The sequence below is a fragment of the Corapipo altera genome, unplaced genomic scaffold (genome assembly GCF_003945725.1).
Source record: "Corapipo altera isolate COAL_440 unplaced genomic scaffold, ASM394572v1 1b, whole genome shotgun sequence".
NCBI classification, from domain to species: Eukaryota; Metazoa; Chordata; class Aves; order Passeriformes; family Pipridae; genus Corapipo; species Corapipo altera.
The window spans coordinates 12542560-12565178 of NW_020884881.1; the positions used below are offsets into that span (position 1 = coordinate 12542560).

The following is a 22619-nucleotide window of genomic DNA, read 5'->3' on the forward strand; positions in this document are numbered from 1 at the left end:
AGCCAGTTCTTTTCCAAATCACGTATCTTTACTTTTCATTTAAACAATTTAACATATTGCATCATCTGGAGATGTCGTTTCCTGCATTCCCCTCTGTTCCAATTTCATTTAAAAAACCTCTGAAATAATGCGATTCAAAGTCTTCTGGGCTGCAGATTATGATAATAAAGGAATATTACATTAATTAGAGACAAATGATATCACTTCTTATATTTTAAATAATTTCTCAAGAAATAAGATGATGCTGAGGAAAGGTGACCCCTGTTTCAAAATACATCAAAACAAGTTAATGCCAAATTCATTAACCTAAGGGATGGATTTACCTAGTCAGTTCTGTTTGCTTGCACTTTTAAATCCAGGCCTACAAATCTCTACTTTTGGATAATGTTTTAGGACTGAAGGCGCAGTGATTCAATCTGCAGACTGTGCTAAGGAGGCTGGAGCCAGGTAGGGATCTAACAAAAGTCACTGAGATCATCCTGTGCAAACCGATCTGGAGAGACATTGACTTATCACCTCCCTGGCAACCTATGCAGTATCTTGGGTCTTGGCCAGAATTCCCATCCCGCTCCCAATTAAATCAGTGATGAATTTCCCAGTGTCTTCCCCAGAAGCCAGCCTAGCTTTTAAAGCTGCCCTCACATGGCAACACTCCAGGTAGGACGCTCTGATCTTCCTTCCCAACACATCTGCTTCCACATTGTTCAGAAAAATATACTGCACACCCCTGTGCCTCCAGACATGAATCTGACCTGAAAGCTACTGAGGTGCTGCCTCTTGATAAGTGCCTTTCTTTTTCTTTCTGGTTGCTTAATTTATTAACTATTACATTTGCACATAAAGAAACATTTCACATTCAAATCAGGAAAACTGAACCATATACTTCTGAAACATCTGGTACTTTATATATTGAAAATGAACAGTGAAACTGAATACAGAAAAACTGGAGACTCATCTAGAAAAAGTAAGATCTCACAGAGAAGTAAAACTTTCCAACTTCACCTGGGCAGAGTCTAGGGCAAAATTTGTGCAGTAGATAAAGTTCCTGTACTGGGATTGCATCTAGTGGGTGTTAAGCTGAAGTCCAGCAAACTTTTGCATCCCTGAATAGTTATCCAAACTAAGGGTTTCTCCCAGGAACCAATAACACATGGAAGCTATAAAAAGTGGACTGTATATTTTACTGGCTAGTTCCTTTCAAGTATTTCTTAGGCATTTCCCCACCAAATGGTAGGAATGAATTCACCAGAAAATGTCAAATAAAAAGTAGTATCAAATGCCACCCAGCATTTGGTATGACTGTGGAATTTTGGACAACCATCATATTTCGGGCATGGCTTCTGATCATGGCTTTCCTTCTAGCTGGTAACACCTCAGTAAACTATGGACCTTTGCTCTTTTGCTATTTAACACGAGTGAATGACCCTATTCGGATCACTGATTCTTTCCGCGTTTTCAATATTTTGACTTTTCACATCACACCAGTAGGATGCACCACAGAAGGGAGTGGATAAAACGAAAAGAGACTCACCTCAGACCTGCGTCCCCTGTTGACGTACACGCACACGGGGCTGAAGGCGCCGCTGCCGCAGACGTACAGGTGTGTGCGGTTGTACGACTGTATCACACGCACAAAGTTTCCACAGCCATGCTGCAGGAAGTACAGAGAGCAATAATTTCACACTGGCAAATGTTACTAGATGTTGGGAACTCCAGGGAAGAGACGTGATTTATAATTTTCATAGTGTCGTGAAAACAGCTACTGAGTTTGTTAGTCTCTCTGGATCTGAACAGCTGCAGATTCTCTTTCTTTTCATGTCATTTTGCCTAGTCTGGGAACTGGGCACTGATAAGGCACTACAGAGGAGTTACAGAGGAGTGTGTGTAACTTTCCCATTTCAATACAGCAAACCAATTTTCATTTTCTTTTTCCCCCTAATCTGTTCATCATAGATGGAGATTACTGAAAAGCAAAGTAAGCCCAAATCTCAGATCTCGTTATTTGTATAAACATTTTCTTTCCAAAACTTTAAAAGGAAGTTTGCAGTGAATTGTTGCTTAGTATTAAAGACCTATAGTAACATCTTCAAATCAGCATGAAAACTAGAACAGAACATTAAAGACCACATAGCTTCACACCATCAGATTTACAGTTTTCTCCTTCCAGCATACCCCTTTCTTCTCTTCCTCTTTTAACTGTGATCGACTGTTAACACATTACAGGTTGAAAACAGATTTTTTTTTTCTGGTTATTTTTTTCTTACTGAGATCCTGGAACGACTTTCACATTCAATCATCCAAACCTCACCAAAGACAGTGAGAATTGCGTGAGTTCTATGAGCACAGGATTGGAAACTGTGTCATCAGTCAGCTTCATGAAAATCAGTAGAGTTAATCCTTGTTTAGCAGACTGCACTGGTTTATTTACATTGAGAGGCATTCACATTTTTGGTACAGCAGGAGCCAATACCACACTACAGCATCTGAAAGCTCGTGCTCAAGTGGGGTCTTCAGACTGCAGACAGTGGGTACCACCCACTCTCAAAGTCTGTTCCTGGGGCGAGCAGCCAGCCAGAGCACTTCCCCACTCCAAAGAGCAGCTCACCAGGCTGTTGAGCATCACCCAGGACATATCTGGAAAAGTACTATTACCTGGTTTGATTAGTGACAACAAAAAAAAAAAGAGAAAGTGGACACTGCATATCTTTTCCCATCTGTCAAAGTCTGAAGGTACATTCTGTTTACATTGCCTGCTTCTCCAGAATTTCACTTTATAGATAGGCTTGCAAAGCATTTTGAAAGCAAAACAAACACTTCTTTCATTTTGCTTTGGCTGCACTCAAGGTGCTCTTACTTTATTGCCAAGTATGTAATTTGTGTATATGTGTGCATGTGGATTATAACTTACTGTAGGATCTTTGCCAGCCATTTTGCACTCTTCAACCTTGTTTGCTGATGCTGGCCAGGAAATCTGTAAGGAAAGAAGTATCATTCAAGTAGCATATTTTTCACATAATTTAAACAAAACATTTCACCGCCTAACTTACACTAATACTTTAATACTTTGATATCTTACACTTTCATTATAAGGAAAAAAAAGAATTTTCATTGATACATGAAAATATTTTTGTCTTAGCACGTAGTAAACAAAATAAAGGTCCAGGTCTTTGGCTCTAAGTTTATTACATAATTTCAAGGTAAGTTAATCAATTTATTTAGATTTTTTTCTTCTAAATAAGAGAGATTTTTCACTTTTATTGCCTAAATTAGTATCTTTACTTTTTTTACTTTTACTGAACTTTCAGAAATTATGCACACTAGAAACCAGAAGGCTAAAACAGTGCAACAAGGGTTCTTGTAACAATTTTTTTATTTTAACATCAAAAGTTTGGACAGATTATGATATAACCTGCTTGAAATCTCAGGATTTCAGCCTGATTTTGTTCACACAGTTTTCCAACAAACATCTCAAAGTCTGAATGTTTATCTGTTCTATAATCAAACTCTAAATATTTTGAGCTTCTTCCATTATTTATTTTGATTTTGAAATAGAAAAGACATCCATTAGAAATTTATCCCTAGAAATCTAGTAAGTGACAGAGCCTGATAACACTTAGCCTCAAGGTAACATAAACAATAGCATTAAAAGATCTCTGTTTATGTACATATATACATACATATGTAGAATTGTGGATTTGAATGCACATATGTACAGGATTTCAATAGAGGTATAAGATCAGCAAAGTGAATCTGCCGTAAAAATAAATAAACTACCAGAAGACTGTGTGGAATTGCAGATATTCATTCTGAGCCTAATACTGGGTGAACACATTCACTGCCAGAAAACTTTGTGTGTTTTTCCTTTCTGTTGACTTTTTTTATTTGTGTTTTTCCAGGCTGTTGAAATGCCTCACAGCTTTATACTGCAGAAAATATTTCATGCAACGAGGCCTTCCTATCAGAATTAAACTGGACCTGCCACAGGCGGGAGAGAGTGTGTCATGTGGGGGCACAGATCCTCCCAAACAGGGGTGGCTGGATCACTGGGGAGATGGAACTTAGCAAAAAAGGTCACAGAAGCTATTTCAGATCAGAGAAGGCAGCCCTGTTTCAGAAGGAGATTTTGGTACCACTAGAAGGAGGGAAGGATGCATTCACACCATTGAACGAGAGGCATTTAATTTAAATGTGTAAGTTAGAGTGAGCCTCCCTGGGCTCCCTGCACAATCAATTCAGGTAGACAGGCACGTCCAGAGGGTGATTCAGAGCAAAGCCTAATTTAACTGTGCTCCATCACTCTCTGGCAGGGACCCTCTCTCTCCCCTGACACATTAAAAGCCTTGTCTCTCAAGGAAAGCATTTATCTTCCCTGCTGCAAGCTGGGTATCGCTGCTCCTCAGTCCTTCTGAGGTACAGTAATAAAGCCCATAGATTAAAGGATTGGATGGATTTGGTGGAACAAGGCCTTTATGGTACTTTTTAAGGCAGTGTAGTAGCTCTGGTAGTCTAAAGATAGGCAAGACTAAGTCTGTAGAGAGGTAACAGCTTAACAGTCAAGCTTCTGGGCACACAAGTACTTCTGCAGGTCACCTATTTCAAAAGCAGAAAAAACCCCAAATGAGGTGTCTCAGCTACCCAACTGAAGGGCAAGGGCTGACAACAGACATAACAAGAGACTGGAAAATAGTTCAGCGATTAGGCTCCAGAGTACAAAACAAAAATAAATGTAGTTGAAGATTAAAGGCAACTCTGTCCTTGTCTTTTTCCCTATGGCCTGAGAACGACAGCATGTACCTTATTCTTACTTACAGGCTCCTTTTAACAGTGCATCTCTGAACTATCTTATCTTATCCTGGAGAGGAGTGGAAAGATCAAACCATACAAATTTTCCTTATGAGACCAGGCCAAGCTGAATGTTGCTTCAAAAGTAGTAAACAGGTCAGTTTTAAACAGTGTTCAAGGAACAGCTTCATCTGTGTTACACGTGAAACAAAGACTAACAGTTCAATAAGGTGTGGGCCTGGACTTTCATGTAAAATAATGAAATACATATTTTTTTGTCTTAAAAACAAAGGCATGTCATAAAGCAACCTCAGATTCTCAAAACAAAACTCGAACTTACACTGAGAGGGTCCTGGCTTATATTGTTAATATTCAAAGACAGAATATGATCTTTACTGCCCACGTAGATCCGATCCTGATCTTCATCCATTAATAATATCCGGTAATCCAGGGGACTGTGGGATATTCTGTGATATTCAGAGGTTTTAGTTTCTTGCAGTTCTGAAATAGTAAAGACAGTTACTTAACCAAGAGATTCAGTCGCCTTTCTTGCATCTGAACTGCATTTCTTTTTAAATAAACATATCTTTGGACATAAATGGGGACAGTAAGAGAAGAAAAACCCTCATTAGACACTACCTAGTAATATAATGGTTGAGTTAAAACAAATTTTTTTCCCAATTTGAATATAATTCTTTTGTACATTAAGTAGATAGACATAGCTCATAAAAATCAGGCAATGCTATTATTCATTCGTCTAATTAATTCTTATTTTAATGGATATAATTATTTACAGCTTTGACTTTTAAGGAAGATAACTTATTAAATTAATAATCAATGTGTTCAATACATTTTGAAGTTTATGACTGCAGAAAATCCACAAGATCAACAAAAACCATGCAAGAACAGTTTACTTTCTTTTCCTTACAGGGGGTTTCATTAAGAATAGGTTTTTATCATTTTCGAGGTCAAAGTTTATTTGGTTCATCATCATGCATGGCTTACTTAAAAATAAAACAAAACTATTCAGTCAAGCCTAAATGTGTCCATTTATTCAGTTGTTTGTTTATGGGCTTTGGACCAAACTACCAGAACTACAGAACTAGCTCTACTTTTCAACATAAAACTTTCTTCAATAAAGTGAAGTGAAAACATCCTTTGATCTTAGTAGTGCAGGATCAGGCCTGTTACAGGAATAGCGTAAGCATCTGCAAAATAAGTATTACTTGCTGCCCTCAAGAAAGCTCAGCCTTCCTGTCTTTGCTTGGCCAATATATTTTGGCCCCACTCAGATTGTTTTACTTTTCAGTAATAACAGAAGGGATATTTCTCAAGAGCTGAGAATGGAAAAATAAAACCTTAATAATCGATTTGCCTTTATTAAAATATTTAACATATAATTATACTTTCTTACTTCATGAACATTAGCATTGAATTGTGTTCCCTGTGACACTAAAAGGGTGGCAAATACACAGTACATATGAAAACAAAGTTCTGGTATAATGTTTAGTCATAAATCTAAGAACTGAGTCCACAGTTCTTAGTTGCCAACTTTATCTGGGACAATATGGCTTGTCACTGTTCCTAAAGCTTAGGATTTTTAAAAGCAACATTTTTGCTCATTCGTTACCTAGAGAAAACAGTAGATGTCATATACAAAATTAGTCATCTAAAACTACTGCCATTTTGGAAAACCAAACTCTCAAAACAAATATTTCTGGATATGTGCTCTGTTTAAAAAACAAAAAAGTGTGCTAAAAAATGTGTTCCTAAGTATGCAGCTTCTGTAAAATCATATTTAGCTGAAAGCATAATTTTTTTCTTTGAAAATTATTTGGAGAGCAATTTTTAAAAGGCAAAGCCTGAAGTCCTCGGATTCTATCAGATATCTGAAAATTGAAAGAATATTTGTCAGAATATAATTTGCATTGATAAATATGATACATAGCTCCATTTAATTTTTATCATGATTGCTAAACAGTTTCATAGAAAGATGAAAAATATCCTCAGCTACTGAAAGGTGTGCAACAGCTTTCAGGAGCTGAATTGCCTACATGCATTTTTTTATGGTAATATTAAAAAAATACAAATAATATTTCTATTTCATATGTCCCTTGACAAAAGATAAACATACAATCAAGATTTACAATCTGTGCCTAAAAGCTTAAACTGAAACACTACTTGTTAAATATACATGAAAATTGTCCACAGTACTTTCAGAAGTCGTTCTTCAGTGCTTGAAAAATCAATTCTTTTATTTAATTTAAAAAAATCCTCCTTGTAAGCTTTTAGCTAGGATTTTCAAAGGCACCTGGGAGACTCACCAGCATAGTGCCATTAACACACAGTACGTTTGCCTGCTCTGAAATTCTAAGACTGACCTTTTACAACCAGCCTGAGAAGTCAGTGTTCATCCCTTTTCCTGGTGGTATTATTAACCTTACCACAACATTTGGCAGCTGTAAGGTGAAACTGAAGCTTCTCATAACCGCACATTTGATATTCTAGGAAAGCACAGATAAACTGGGAGAGTTTCCTGCCCAGCATAGGGTAGATGTGAGCACAATGATTGCACAAAATAATGTCCCTCCTTATCGCTTCAGTGACTGACAGGGGTGGACAGTGAAAACACTGTGATTGACATAAAAGATAACCATAATCATGACAATTGTTTTTAAGCAAGAGACAAAAACAGTGATAGATACTGGATTTCCATGACTTTCTCTTATTAAAATCCATTATTTTCTTCAAATTGTAACCTCTTTGTAATGGTATTATTTTTTTTAATGTTCCAGATGGGTAATCTGTCTCCATCAAGCTGCTGATAAGCAGAACACCTTATTACACATTACTAGACTATGGAAACTCAATGCCATTCATAAGAGGAAGGAAAGTCATGAAAAAAATACTTTCATACAGATTTATTAGTTTTATTTCTTTTAGTGCTGAAGCTTACAGTTTATTAGACTCTTTGGGCTACTCAAGCAAGTGATGAGGGAATTTATAACTAATCAAATTTTCTTTTCATGTAACAAAATTTGCCACACAATCACCCAAGAAAATTTGATTTTGTAAAGATTTACTATCTGTGTGTTATTACTTGGAAAAAGCGGTGGGTGGAAAGATGCTGTATAGACTTCCACGTTCCATTCATCTCCAAGTTTTTACTAAAAAATCAAGTAAACATTTACTGACATTCAGAACAAATTCTATTCCATACTTTGGGAATTAAACCAAATGCTGAAAGCAGTAAACCCTATATGGAGAATGATGAATATTAAGAATTTTGTTTGACAGTAAAACAATATGCAAGTAACTTTCATCCTTAATGACAGAAGAATAATCTTTGCTCATCATTTTTTTCATTAGTCATTGAATTTAGTTTTGCCTTTCCTCAGGGATAAAACCAAAACCAATCTGATCCCTAGTGTAAGAAATCTGATCTTAGAGGACAGGGTATTTTAATGAAAAGATAAAAGCCTGAGTGAATTCTCTTTACAGAACCATGTGGATTATTGAACTGCACATTTTGGAGATCCTATTGACTGGGAGTTTTCTCTGTACACAGTGGACAGCTCACTGAAAATTAGACAGTTTAACACCTACTTTAATTATCCTACTAATTCACCACAAAAAAAGCTAATGCAAGTATTGTTTTTAAAAAGTTATGTTCTCCCAGAAGAAATAAAAAAATATTTCTGCAATATCTATTATTGACATCACAAAAGCCTTTGTAACACAAAACTCAATATGTTGGCCAGAACAAAACAAATTACACTTATTAGAGACTGGGAATCCAGGAAGGTGTAGTTATATCATACGTCCTATTATACCCAAATTGTCCAACCTGCATAAAGACATTTGAGCTAGATCCACTCATCAGGTAGTCCTCCAAATATCTTATTTAATGACTCAACATCAATCTTTCATCACTCCTTAATTCAAATTCACTGGTATCACAATGTTGAAAACAGCATGACTCTCCTAGCCTAAGGAATATAATAATACCTAAGATGTAAGATAAAACCCTAATATAAGTGACTTCTCTGGTAGACATCTTATACTAATAAGGATGTTTGATGCACACGCTACTGAAATTTATGCATTTTTTAGCAGAAGCTTCCCAAAACATGATTATTTCTTATTTGCAGACTCACATAACCACTTACTACTGAAAGGTTCAACATAACCAAGAATTATCTTTACCTTGCAGGGTTTCATAAGCTACAGCCTTGGTATGCAAGCATCCCCAGCCCAAGTTCAAAGCAATGAGTTTATCCACTGATAAACTGTGGATAAACTGACACGTGAGAGACTGGACGCAGTCATGCCTGCACTATGCCATCTTTGCATTTCCAGCAAGGCTATTTTGAGAAAATCCAGGATCCTCTGTGCTAAAGTACAAGAAATAATATGCTTTCCTCCTCTGTCCTGCTGGCATAAGGATTCAGACTCAGAAGGCTGTTTATGGGGAAGCTCAGAGAAGAAGCAGAGATTTGGTGCATGCGCCTCTAAACCAATCAGGGAGTAAAGCACAGCAATCCCTTCACACGCAGCACCACAGTGAAGGGCATTAACACAGTTTTCTAGGAAGATGGGCTACTTCTCCCCAGGGAACCTCTGCTGCCCAAACTGGCATGGATTTTATGGAGCCTTAGTGATTTGGAAGTCAGTAGTACAACAAATGCTCTTTTATTTTACGTTCTCATGGGGCCTTGGGTGCACAAATGACACACCTTATGTACATCCAGCAGTAGGTTCAACAACATTAGCATCCAGTTATGGAAGTTGTAAGACTCTCTCAAGCCTCATTAAGCCTTGAGTTTGTGCCAACAAACATGCCAGTCTGAGCCAAATGTGAAATGCAATGTAAAATCTCACCTTCTAGGAACTGGAATGAAAACTCAATTTTATTTTTCTTTCTTTTTCTTTTTTTTTTCTCCTAGAAAGAAATATTTAGGTAGAACAATGTTTTTGCTTATAGCATCAGATGGAAATGGCCCCCTTTTACTCATAGGTCACGTTTAAACAGGCAAAAAAGTAATTTGGTCATATAAACTTAGACAGTGTACATAGCATTGCTAGCGATGAATGAAAAGTGTGAGTGGAATCTGAGGTATCTGCAAAGTTATCAAAAATAATTAAAAAAAATACTTCAGCTGAAAGAAAAGGTCTGGGTTTTTTTCAGTTTAAATATTTTCTTTTCTACTTTGTATTGATTAACTTCCCTGTTTTGCAACTTATTAGTAAAAACGACTGGAAAAGATCTAGTTAAAAGGCATCAGATTTCATAAGAACCTGATTTTAATTATTGTTTTCTTGCCCTTACTTCTAATTTTTCAGTAAAAAGACAATGAAGAAATAAATGTATTATTTTTTTTTTAGTTTACACAGTGCTTGTGGAAACAGTGTGCTGTTTATAACATTGCTTTCCAAGTCTGAGGATACAATAGGCATATTTTTGAATTTTATGTATGTAAAGAGAACAAGTAAAGTCTGAGTATTTCTTTTCAAAACTTCAGAATGAGTCACCTTTGCACTGTCAATATTTCTTTCCTTTGAAGAAATATATATTGATTCTTTCTACTTAAGGGGGTGAGACAAGAGAGCTGCTAAAGCATTTTGCCACTGCTCATGCAGTGTTCAAACTAAAACCCACCCCTCAGCCACTCTCAAGCGAAGCCAATTATAAATGGGTACACAGTCATTTGGCCAAAGAGCCATAAGCAGCCAGATGTGCTACTAGTCAGTCCCTTGTGCGCCTTAACCACACAGGACCCAAAAAAGCTCAGGTGGACCTTTGACCTTTTCTTTATCTCTTTATCTCTTCTTCATGCATGAGGGTCTTTGCTCTTTTCTTCAATGCTGTTACAATGAAATCTGGTTTTTTGCATAGGAGCTAATAGGTTTATAAGGAGTGGAAATCACAGATGTGCACACTTGCTTGCTTCTGAATCTGACTGAAAGGGGTTTAATTGCATTTTTATTAAAAAAAAAAAAGAGCAAGTGAGAGGGGAGAAAATAGATTTACAAGTGCTCATAAAATCACAAGCTAACTAATTAACAAGATCTTCTGGAGGATAGAGAGGAAGAGAGTTCAGACAGTACAGGCTGAAACAGGAATGCTTTTTGCCCAGAGCTAAAATGCATAATCTGCTAGAAGGAAACTTAATTGCTGTATTTGGAATTAGAGTAAATAACAAGGAAATGTCAATGATATCTAAATATGATGTTTTAAATATACACCTTGAATGCTTGTGGGTGTATCTGCTTAATGAGTTGAAAGTGGAATTTAAACATTACTGGACTGAGATAGTGCAGTCTGTTATAAAGAGAAATCAGAGCACCAAGGTGAAGTCCTTGGAGAATCAGGCCCAGAGGTGACTTTAGCATGTCTGAAGACCAATCTGTCACCTTGAGCAGCTCAACATAAATGTTAGGACCAGTAAAACACTCAATAGCTCTTTGTGAAGGGGACCATGTGTTGATAGAAAAAGACATCCCAGTTAACAGTTGACCTTAAGCAGAGTGTTCACATATGTCAGTAGATGAGTCTTTTTTTTACAATTTGCAAGACACATAGAAGTCCTAAAATCCTGGTAACTCACAGACTTAAAAAAGATCACAATGCAGTACTAACTGCTTTTAATGTTGGGCTGTTTTAAAAGTTATACTGAAAGGGGAATCACTCATAACAGAGTGTTGTTTTATTAAAATTTACCAAAAACTACTAGGGAATTTTTCATCTTTGATTTAGTACTTTGAAGAATGAAGGAGAGGCAGATCCTTTGAGGTGTGGGCAGCTGCCAGTTTTGTGCAGAAGGAATGTGCTTTCTAAGCAAAGGCAAACACACCAGAAGAGAGTCACTTACTTGTGTGTGGTAAAATGTATTAACATGGCTCTGTGGCACACTTATGAACCCAACACACCCGACAAAGTTACATGCACTTTTACTGAAGCTTTACATTTTGAAGAACAGATATAATTTTTTTTAACTTATGTAGATATTGTTGTGATGAAACACCACATTCCACAATAGAAGACCCACTCCGAAACGAAGAGGAAAAATATGTCAACGTTTTTCAAACTGCAGTTGCACAGCTATCCTAAGTCTTGCCAAATATTCCAGTACTGAGATTCCTTCATTGAGCATTACGCAAGACCACCCACACCCTGCAGCCATCCAGTCTCACTAGGCTGTAGACTCATCTAGCCATAATTTTCAGATTATTCCTCCATTTACCTTGCTGTAAACCTGGAATAACTCCTCTAAAGTCTGTATAGGTATTTCAATAAAAAACACTGAAAAGTGGGCTTTTTATTTTTTAATAGGTACTGTGCAGTTATAATTTTATATAAATGCAATTTGTATGTTTTATATCAGAAGATGTTACAAATACTGCCATTCTACAGAACTTTCCAGAAGGTATCTGATTCTTCAAATATTACCTTGTTCTTTTCTGCCCATTATTATCCTGTCCAGGCTGAAAAGGACAACTTTGGCAAGCATAAGGACAGGTCAACTGGGTTTAAGATTACTGCAGCTGAGTTAGCCATTCAGATGGGAGCCAGTCTTCTCCGAGCTTTGTGTACAAAAAGCTTGTGTATAACAGCTCTGCAGAACGCAAAGTGCTCTCCAAGAGCTGTAAGCTACATACTTCCAAGTCTGCACAGTTACACAGAGTTTACCCTTTTGTTTCTGTCCAAAAGCTATGGAGAGAGGGTCCTTGTCACACTGTCAAAGGCTGCAGAAGCTCAGCTTGGGTGCACTCAGTGGCTTTGCCATTGGCACTAGGGATGTTTTTGTTTTCCAGGTGCAGGAGTGAGAAGCTTTTAATTGCCAAGTATGACATTATTTTTGAGACAGAGTAAGAAATAAAAGCCACACCCATGGAAAAGTCAGACAAATTCCACATAATTTTACTTCTTTTGGGAGAAGTATATCTTTTCATAGTAATCTCTTGTGTTTTTTCTCTTCCTCTTTTTCTCCAGTGGACCATCAGTCACATCACTGGAGGAGCAGCTTTGATTCCTCCTGCTCAGACACACAGAGAAATGTTCCAAGTAGCCATCAGACCAACTGGCCAGCTGAAGCCCTGACTGTATGCAGACACCAAAACTCTTTGATCCAAATTTACATAGAGATATGAGAAATGGAAGAAAGTGAATTATTGTAATTGTCTGCCTGAAAAATGAATTAAGGCTGAAGCTTGTGCTACTCTCCAAGTCAGAAGTGGGCAGCAACATGTGACTTGGGAGCTGTTCTCCCAAATCATTCATCTTTATCCCATTTGTCACTAGTGGGTTGGTCACTGGGAGAAGAACAAGGTCTGAGGGGACTTCTTAGTTTTGCATCTCATTCATGCTATTGTTTTTGTGATAAAAGCAAACCTTTTAAGGTTTAGATTTAAGTGCCTGACTATTTACTCCGCACAAATGGATGGGACAGATGATGTCAGCTCAGATGGTTTTGAATATTGGGGAGGGAGAGAGAGGAGCAGGGAGAGTGTAAGGTTGAGTGAAAGGTAGGTTGTTTTACTGATAGAATTGTTTTTCTTTGCAAGTTTGCCTTTCTGTTTCAGTGTAAGTACTTACTTTGCAGATTTACTGAGGGAGCCTGCAGACAGTGAAGATATAATTTGCCTTTTGCAAAACTGACAGAGGCAGCTACTCCCTAAATGTGCAGTTCATTGATGTACCAGCAACTGTGCCTCTGAATTGCTGTGAACTATTAAATGTTGTGGAATGATCAACACCTTAAATAATGAAAGTATGATAGTAGTCTCTTAACTTCTTTTCAGACTAGAAAAGCTCTTTACACCAACTCACATGCAGTCTTTTTTTCTCTGAGCATATTGTCACTAAGCTGCCAAATTACTCTTGTTACCAGAGCTAATAAAAACCCATTGAGAAAACACAGCTCAAAACCTGAAATATTTCATTATGGTTTCTTTAATAAAGTAAGAGCCCACTTCACTGTGGCGAGGCAGAGGAACCCTTTTCATTATATTCCTTTTTCTCCTTCAAAGAGTAACCTCCCCAGAGATACAGATAATCTCTGTGTATCTACAATTGGCATTATTGCCCTTGCTGCAGTAATCCTTGCCTTTACTGATGTTACCAACTGTACTGCAACTCTAGCCACATCACTTTATCCACAGATCTCCTTAAAACATATTGTTCCTATCTTCTCCAGTCACTTCTCACCCCTACTCAGTATAAAAAAAGGCAACTTAGTATATGCAGGCTTGGTTACAGTTTCATTATTATTATTATCAATTTAATCAAATTAGGATTAGCTATCAGGCAAACATCAGGCATAAAGAGATCAAGCTAAATCCCAGTGCTTAGCTTTCATCCATTCTTCATTAAAATAATGTAAAATTTACCCAGTTATGAGCTGAAGAATGCTTGGAGGGCAGTATTTCACATTCAAAAGAATTTCAGTAATAATTTCAATGGACTACTGAATTAAAGGGTGGTATTTTTATACACTGACAATTTTGAATACAGGGAGATGCTCACAAAAACAGCCATGTTGTCCATAGCAAAACCAAGAGATGGGGGGTACCACATATAAATAGCTAAAACACTGCTTCCTTTTTTAGTGTGTTTTCCTGTTTCCTCAGTATGTCGATGGTATGCATATACCTGGTGTCCATATACTCATGTCTGTATATCAGATAAACATCTCTGTATACCAGCTCTAGATAGTTAGCAAGCTCTGCTTTACATCTGGGAAGGATAAAAGAAAGAGCTATTCTCACTCCACTATTTGAGAAAACAAAGCAGCTGGAGGTCAACAAATGGCATCCCCCCCTCAGTGAACCTTCAATGAACCCCTAGTCCAACATGATGCCAGAAGGTCATTCTATTGGAGATAACAAACTTTACCAAAAGCGACAGCCATGCTTGATTCCACGGTGGCTTCACAACTGGATTTATCCAAACCTTCTATTGTTATTTCTATTTGTAGAAATATTAGAATAACAGAAAATTCCTCCACAATATTCTTCATTCCTTTTCCTATATTTCTTTGTTGCTCTGTATGGTTAAATTACCCCTTGTAGCCTAATTTGAGTTCTTTTATTAAATTTTATTTTGCACTCGAGAGGCCACCCAGCCTTTTGCACTGACAGGAAGCAAGTTGCTTTCTGGACATGGGTGTTTGGGATGCTTTCTGAAGCCAAGGGAAGTTTGGTTTGGGAGAAAAGCAAAGGTCAAGCCTATCCTTAAATGTTTTCCTGTTGGTTCTTTTCTTTCCTTGAAATACATTTTTCTGGTATATTAAATACATTCACGCCCATCAGAGGAATAGCCATGTGGTTTCATTAGATTGCACATTAATTTTTTTTTTTTTTTTTCAAGTTACTGTTACCTGCTTCGTTGAATACAGGGTTTGGCCACGTCCCCCAGAGGACTTCAGCGGTTGGACACAACTGGTAATTATTAATTTCCTCATCAGTGTTCTCTGTGCTGAACACTGAGGACTGTTATGAGTACTTTCAATATTAAATTAATTAAGACTTTGTGGTTTTTTGATGTCAGCTTCAAAAATAAAATATTTCCAAGTATGTATGCAGTGAAAAATATTTTACTTAAGCTTATTTATCTGCAGATTTGGAAGCTGGAAGTGGGTCTGTCACTGTTAGGTGTCATTTATGAGATGTGGCTGTCCCTACTACTGGCTCAATGGGAGCAGGAGTGCTCCAGCCCCACGGGCAGACGTGCTCAGTGGGCAGCAGGCTTGCTGTTCAAACACACAGAACACACCCGTATTTCACTCTTTTTTGCACCAGGAAGACTGACACAAAGAGTGAATTTAGGAGCACATTCCAAAGCTGCATGCTACCATCAATCTTCAAGTGATCACCAGCTGGTATTTGGGTGCACAATAAAAGTCATGTTCAGAGGGCTGAGCTTAGCCTGGTGGATTAGAGTCCCCTCAACTCGAAATCCTACTCTGCTGGTATTTTACTTTTTGACTTTAGACATGTCACATAAACTCACTGACTTACATATGTGAAGTGAAGGTAACAGTTTGGTATTTATTTGACCGGGTTGTTTTTTGGGTTGCACTTGGTAATGTACAAAAAAGCCTTTGAAATGAAAATGAAATAGTTGGAGGAAGTTATTTTAAACGTATTTCACATGCAAAAAGAGATTTTTTGTTTGTTTGTTTGTTTTAAGTCCAGACACTTCAGACTTAATAAGCTCAGCCAAAACTCTGAGATAACTTTTATGCTCTTCTGTTTAGATTTCATTTGAATGGGAAGCCATTAAAGTAAATAAACCTTCTGCAGTCACTCACTCCATGTTTAAACTAGACTTGCCATATTTATTTGGCAGGATGACCATTTAGTATTTGATCAAAAGAAGGGGAAAAAAGCATAAGAACTCCCTCTTTTGCATTTAGGCAGATAAAAAAAAAATTAGATAAAACTTTTTGTTTATATTCAACTTTCAGTTATGAAACATCTCATGATTACAACACTATCTCTTTCTGATAATGGTAGCTCTAACAGGAGTGAGCTATTAGTTTATTTGGATACGCTGAAAATTAGCAAAGGAAAAAAAAGAAGACAAATCATTGCTTCCAGAAAAAAGGTATAAGAGTCAAGATGAGTAACTACTACTATGTGGACCTCCTACAGGTTCAGTATAGAAATAGAAGATTCAAGGAAGGAAGAACTCAATCAGCAAACCAAACCTGAAGGGTATTTAGATTCCTGACAGATTAAAATTGGCACACTGCAGGTATAGGATAGGAGTGGCAATAGGATAGAAATCAACCACAGTCAACCACTTATCTCTGTAGCAAACTACTAATTGTAGCAGAGGATAATGCAAGTGCTCTCAGTACATAACACTGTGTCCTCGATCCTTAAACAAAAATTGAAATAATTTAAAGGCAAAAATCATAGAGTGTGTCCTTTGTGTATGCCCTGTACTTATATTCTGGAAGCACAAGCAAAATAATACAGCTATTCATTTAAAGTGCAATGTACGAATACATAGAACAAAGGAGATTTGTTTCATGATCAGAACAGGGAACTATACATCAGAACTCCTGGGCACTTGCTCTCTGACCTTGAACAAATCTCTCACCCTCCATTTATGTCAATTTAACCATCTGCTATATGTTTACAGCAACACTTACCTGTCTTTCAGAATTACTATCGAGTTCAGTTAATGTATGTTTGTTAGAAAAAAAACAAATTAAAGGCATTTTTATGTTCAAGGTAGTATTCTAATTCATGTTCCTGCTAACCATTTAGGCTTATTGCATAATACATTTAAATCATTCAATTTTACAGGTACATATGCTTTAGTGTTTCTGTCATATAAAGTAATGCTGCTTAATGCACAATCCATTTCAGCTCCATTAAATAGATAATGTCATGAATTCTATTGTAGTAGAAAGGAAATATCTACCATGTGATTGTCACAAAGCAAACAGAGACAGCTCTGAATAGCTTTTAATCAGAATTTGTTTACTAAAGGCATGTTAACTTCAGCAGATTTACCCATGAGGAAGAATGCCAAACAGTGACCTTTTGAACTCAACTTGAATGAAAAATATTTTCAACAGGTTTAAGTCTTTTAGCTGGTGTTTATTAGATAGGGTTTTCAGTATTATATAAGACATATTTTGACTAGTTTCCTTAAATAGCTTCACCATCACAGCATTTCATAGTATTCTTTTATCTTTATGTTTTTACAAACTTTTTATCAGTTATAAAAACTAATAGTGATTTCAATAACTTCCAAATAGCTGCTCCTCTTGCTTGGCTCTGCTTGCTATTCCATTCTGGGTTCCTGGGTAGTTTACTGGTACTGAAAGTTCCTAGAAGAAGGAGTCTCTTGCATCAGATACATATTTAGCGCAGAATAAATAACTTCATCTTAATTTTATGTATTTTGATGTCAATCTATTATAAAGCCTAAATATTATCCACTGAAAATATTACAATCTAGTGATAGTTATCTTTTTCATTTGTGCTACAAAGGTTATCAAATCTACTCTTGCTATGTGAGTATCATCACCCTGAGAATGACAAGACTTCACACCACATCAGTTTACACTGCTCAGTTTTACCATCACTGACTACATGTCTGGTGACCTGATTTTCCACTGCATTGCTCTGAATGTTCAACTCTCAACACCAATAAAACCAACAGAGAACCACTGGCATAAAATATAGTAATTAAAGCATTAGGAATCAATTCTCAGCTCTTCAAACAACAGTCAGGAATTAAGTCTCCAAATTTATCATATTTACTAGTTGGTTGCTGGTAAAATTTCAAAAATTGTTAAAATATGAGCTCAGGGTGAGAAATGACCTAGAAGTTCAGATGCTTGGGCTCTAGTCCTGGTGTTATAAACTAAGCTAGAGCACAGACAATCATTTTCAGAAGTGTCATTCTCAGCTTTGCAACACGGGTCAGACTCTCCTGATACACCAACACTAAGGTAGAACTAAGGGGAGCACAAGTATGCAGCTACTTGCAAGAATATTTCAGGCATTATTCTGTCTTTTTTCACAACTATCACAGACCATCTGGTGAAGGTTGGTAAGGCCTGACCATGCATATGAGAGTCCCTGAAGAATTTAGGTAGAGAAATGATTTTGTTCTGCCTGCCAATACACCTTAGGTAGCCAACCTCCTTTGCAAACCCAGTGAAAAGAGAAACTGTGAGAAAACTGTGCAGGGCATACCCAGTAGCACAGTCTTCATCAGTGCAAATATCTGAATATGAGCTTGGTTGGATTTTCTTGAATTAGGATTCTGAAGTTAGGCTCTTATTTCCCACCTAGAAGTCAGTTTAGGTGCATAACTGGTATATTAAATTCCTGGTTATACTTTCTTGCCATACTGAACTTCCCCTACTCTAGCTTTGGTCATGTCACAACTACTGTCATCTCTTCTACGGTTAAACTCTGTACAGCAATGCCACTTTATGTTCCAAAATAGGTCCTCCAAAGGAATTCACCAACACCTGTTGATTTCATAACAAAGGAAACATGCTGGAGTCTGGGGAAATATACTGTCCATTTTGTACTTCATTCTGCTTCACATGTGCCACAAGAAAAATGATCATGCAGATACAACAGTGTAGCTCAGAAGCCTAATTCCTGAGCCTAGTCACAGGAAGGCAGAGTGGACTTGTCACTGCCTATTGATGGCCTGTTCCTTTATCATGTCAAATCAGTGCACAGTAGTCCAGCAATAGAACGATGTAGAAAAAATGATTAATGATTTACAACTTGTAAGACAAAGAACACACACAAAGAAGTCCATTTGTCAGTGTTCCTCATACTGAATGAAATGGTCACAAATCCTGCACTGTCAGAAAATAGATCACCTTTTTCAGGCTTAAAACATGACTAGATGAGGATGACAGTACATTTTAGCCTTGGGTATAAAAAAAGGAAACCTTAACAACCGACAACTATTCTGGGGAGAAACATTCTGCTTTAGGAGGGAGAAATAAAGTAACTGTTTTCAGTGTTTTCTGCAATAAAGAACAGTAACACAAGAACCTAACTCATCCAAACTGACAATTTTTTCCTTTGTCACTTATTTTAACCTTATTCTTAAGGTTCCTGTTTTGTTTTCTTTTGTTTTTCTCTAATTATTAGAAAAGAAGCCTGGATGGTTAACTCAGACTAGGTATCTAACATTTACATGATAACACAAGAATTTCTTGAATATGATGAATTTGAATTTCCTCAATATGATAAAAATACAACTTTGCCTCACCTGGTACCTCAAGGGACAAGTGTAACAATGGTAATAAAAATCCAATAATCTGAAAACAGTTATTTAATGGTTTTGGGTTTTTGTTTCAATGCCAGACTTTGGGCCACTGAAATAAAAAGGATCTAATTCTTTGTAAATATACTGAACTCAAATTTAATTGTATAAAAAACCTCCAAGCAAGACAAAAATCACACAGACTGTAGTGTGACAAATTAAGTTGCTGGAGTTATCATCTTAGAAAGCAAGTGACACATGAGGAGAGGGAGGAAGGGAAGACAATGAAATATCTGCAATGTGAATATATTTGCATTAATTTCCTGATAATATTAAATACCACCTAACATCCCCCTGCCCCTCACACACTAGGCCGAAGCAAATCTGCAGTATTTCTCCTTAAAACACTATTCATAGAAGCAATCAGAAGGTGACTTTCCATAGATGCCAAAAATTGATCCCATGAATAATGTCTGCAGGTTTTGTCAGGCTGCATGTTCAGATCAGTTCTCCTTCAGCTCTGCTTCCCCTTCTCCAGCTCACTTATAAGGAAAGGACTATCTTTTCAGCTGGTATGAACTTGTGCACATCAATGAGGTGACACATAGCCTAGGTCCAATGTTAACTATAGTAAGCTTTCAAACATTGGTTAACATTTTTTTTTCAAAATTTTAAATGCTGCTGCTAAAAGACAATTTTTTTTCTGTACCTTGGCCCCCAAATTATGGATACCCTGCAAAAATTCTGCTACATGTAGCTGACACCAAAAATCCATTCAGTTGTTCACATAGAGCATATCAAATATCTTGCAATTATTTTAATTAAAATAAGACCTATCAATTACATTAATTAATAATGTTAGGGTGTAGATGCATGCATAACAAGTGAGTATAGGGTGCAATTTGTTTGAACTGTTTTCTCTGCTGTAATGAAACTGTTACTCAGGAAATATTAGTACTTGGCTAGATTTAATTGAACACAGGAAACTATGTCAATAGCCTTGGGAAAAACATTCTAATCAGAAATGAACAAGTATTTAAACAAGCTTGCCTCTATACTGAAGAAAAAATAAGTATATAAAAGGCATAAAATAACTGATGATGATTAGGATATGAGAATGTTAAAAACATGCATTACCAGTTTGGAATAGATAAAATATTAAAATATTCACAGAATCTTGTCTCTTCTGCTGTATGTCAAGGTAAAAAGCACTGAATTATTGTGGGTGTGTATGTCAGAATATCCCACTGTGATAAGGGACATGCTATTTCTGATTCCATTTCATGACAGGGGAGATGATGCTGTTACATCTTTTGTCTCAGTTTGTGAATTCATTAAATCAACACATTTTTCCTATGTCTTGTCTCTAATATTATAGTGAGTAGTTTCTGAAAGTCAATTAGCTTGTAGCTAGCATCAATCAGGTTCTCCTTACTGAAAAAACACATATTTCTGGTGACAAGCACCTTTTAGATTAACTTGAGCTCTACCACTGGCTAGCTGCAGAACTGTAGGTGCATTATTTCATCTGTCTATTTCTCCTTCTAGCTTTGGTTTGTCTTGTTTATTTAGATTATAAACTTCTCAAGATTGGGCCACAGACCAGCTTCTGAATGCCTGTGGAGAAGGGCTGGGGTGGCCTATTACATAATTTCAGTTAATTGCAATATCAATGCAAAAAAATAAAGTTTTATAGCGGCTTAAATACTTTGGAAGTAGGTACATAGAAGCACCTGGGCTTTTTAATTAGTTTTTAAACAGTGCTTTTGGCTGAAAGATTTTAGGTCCCCAATTTGAATTTTGAACAGAGACAGAGCAACATTTTTACTGAAAACTTTCTATCAGATTGCCTCCTGTCTGCTCCACTCTGTTAAGAGGTCCAGGGTAAATACGTTATCATTCCTATTGAGTCACTCAACCACATTAACAACCCAAACCACAGCCAAACCCTCTGTGGCCATTAGGGTTACAAGCAATCTAAGTATCATCTTCTGGAGCAAATCGACAGGCAAGAAAAACACAGGAAAATGATATGTAACAAGTGGATTTGAATATTAAACAAGGCAGGTCAGTAGAAAGTCAAAATATTTTGTATGGCAGCACAAACCACAGGCCCAAAGTCAGGATTGCCACTAAGTTACAACAGACTTGCAAACGTTCTAGGAGGAGGAAAAGCAAGGGCATTCTTTCAAAAACCAATGGCTCCATCACCCTTTCTGACTCAGTGAAACATAAGCCATTAAGAGGGGCTCAGGAGGTCCATTTTAAGAATTCCAAGTTACCTGAAGGTTACATGGCTTGTGCCAGTCTTTCTTTTCCATTCATAAAGTCAAATCCCAAAGAAGTGTGAGTTTGTACATAAGCTGATCTGGCAGGCTGCATGAAGTCATAGTCTGCTGCAGCCATCTGAAGTACAGAATTTAGAAGCTCAGTTTGTAGAAGCTTTGTATATTCTCACTGAGAGGGAAAATTCAGTGAGTTAAAGAGAGCAGGGGAGTAGCTTAGATTCTCCAAAGCTCCATCTGAAGGAACCTGGCTTGATTTACTGAAGTGAAATGGGACCTAAAGGGATGAGGCTCTAACTCCAATTTACAAATAGTTCTCAGTTTGCTTGATCTGCATAAGGGCCTACCTGATGCTGAAAATTCCCCATGAAAACTCAGAATGGGTGGAAGACGTAACTCCTTGAATAAAACATCATTTTTCTAAACACCAGGCCCATAGGTCAGTGGTTATGCATTTTTTCTTGCGAGTATTTGAAAATGCTGCAAGGTGATGCATGTCTTTTACAGGAATCATTAGCAATATGAAAGTAATTTCAATTAATAAAACTTCCATCTTCCTTTTATGCCCTTCCAAAGAGATGAATCACTTTGAGAGCTAATCCAGTCTCTGCAGATCTTTACCCCTGCGCTCACATCTTTTGCAATCAACCGAATTCACAAGATTCCACTGAAGGACTGTTGGCTGTATTTTTAGTAGGATGAAGCTAAAGGACTGAAATAAACCAGGATCTTCTAAAGAATTCAAAAAGTGTACAAGAAGAAAACTAGGGCAGGTTTTAATCTGCTGCAGT

General features: G+C 37.0%; 1 protein-coding gene across 4 annotated transcripts in view; it reads right to left on the minus strand.

Moving 5' to 3' along the window:
• The window catches only part of SEMA3C (semaphorin 3C), a 113021-nt gene that overhangs the window by 41696 nt on the left and 48706 nt on the right, over positions 1-22619 (minus strand). For all 4 annotated transcript variants that reach the window (XM_027639788.1, XM_027639786.1, XM_027639787.1 and 1 more), the window contains 3 exons: positions 5123-5283; positions 2909-2971; positions 1532-1651 (listed from right to left, as the gene is read on the minus strand). In XM_027639788.1, coding sequence (XP_027495589.1) covers positions 1532-1651; positions 2909-2971; positions 5123-5283 — 344 coding nt within the window. The remainder of the gene's footprint in view (positions 1-1531; positions 1652-2908; positions 2972-5122; positions 5284-22619) is intronic.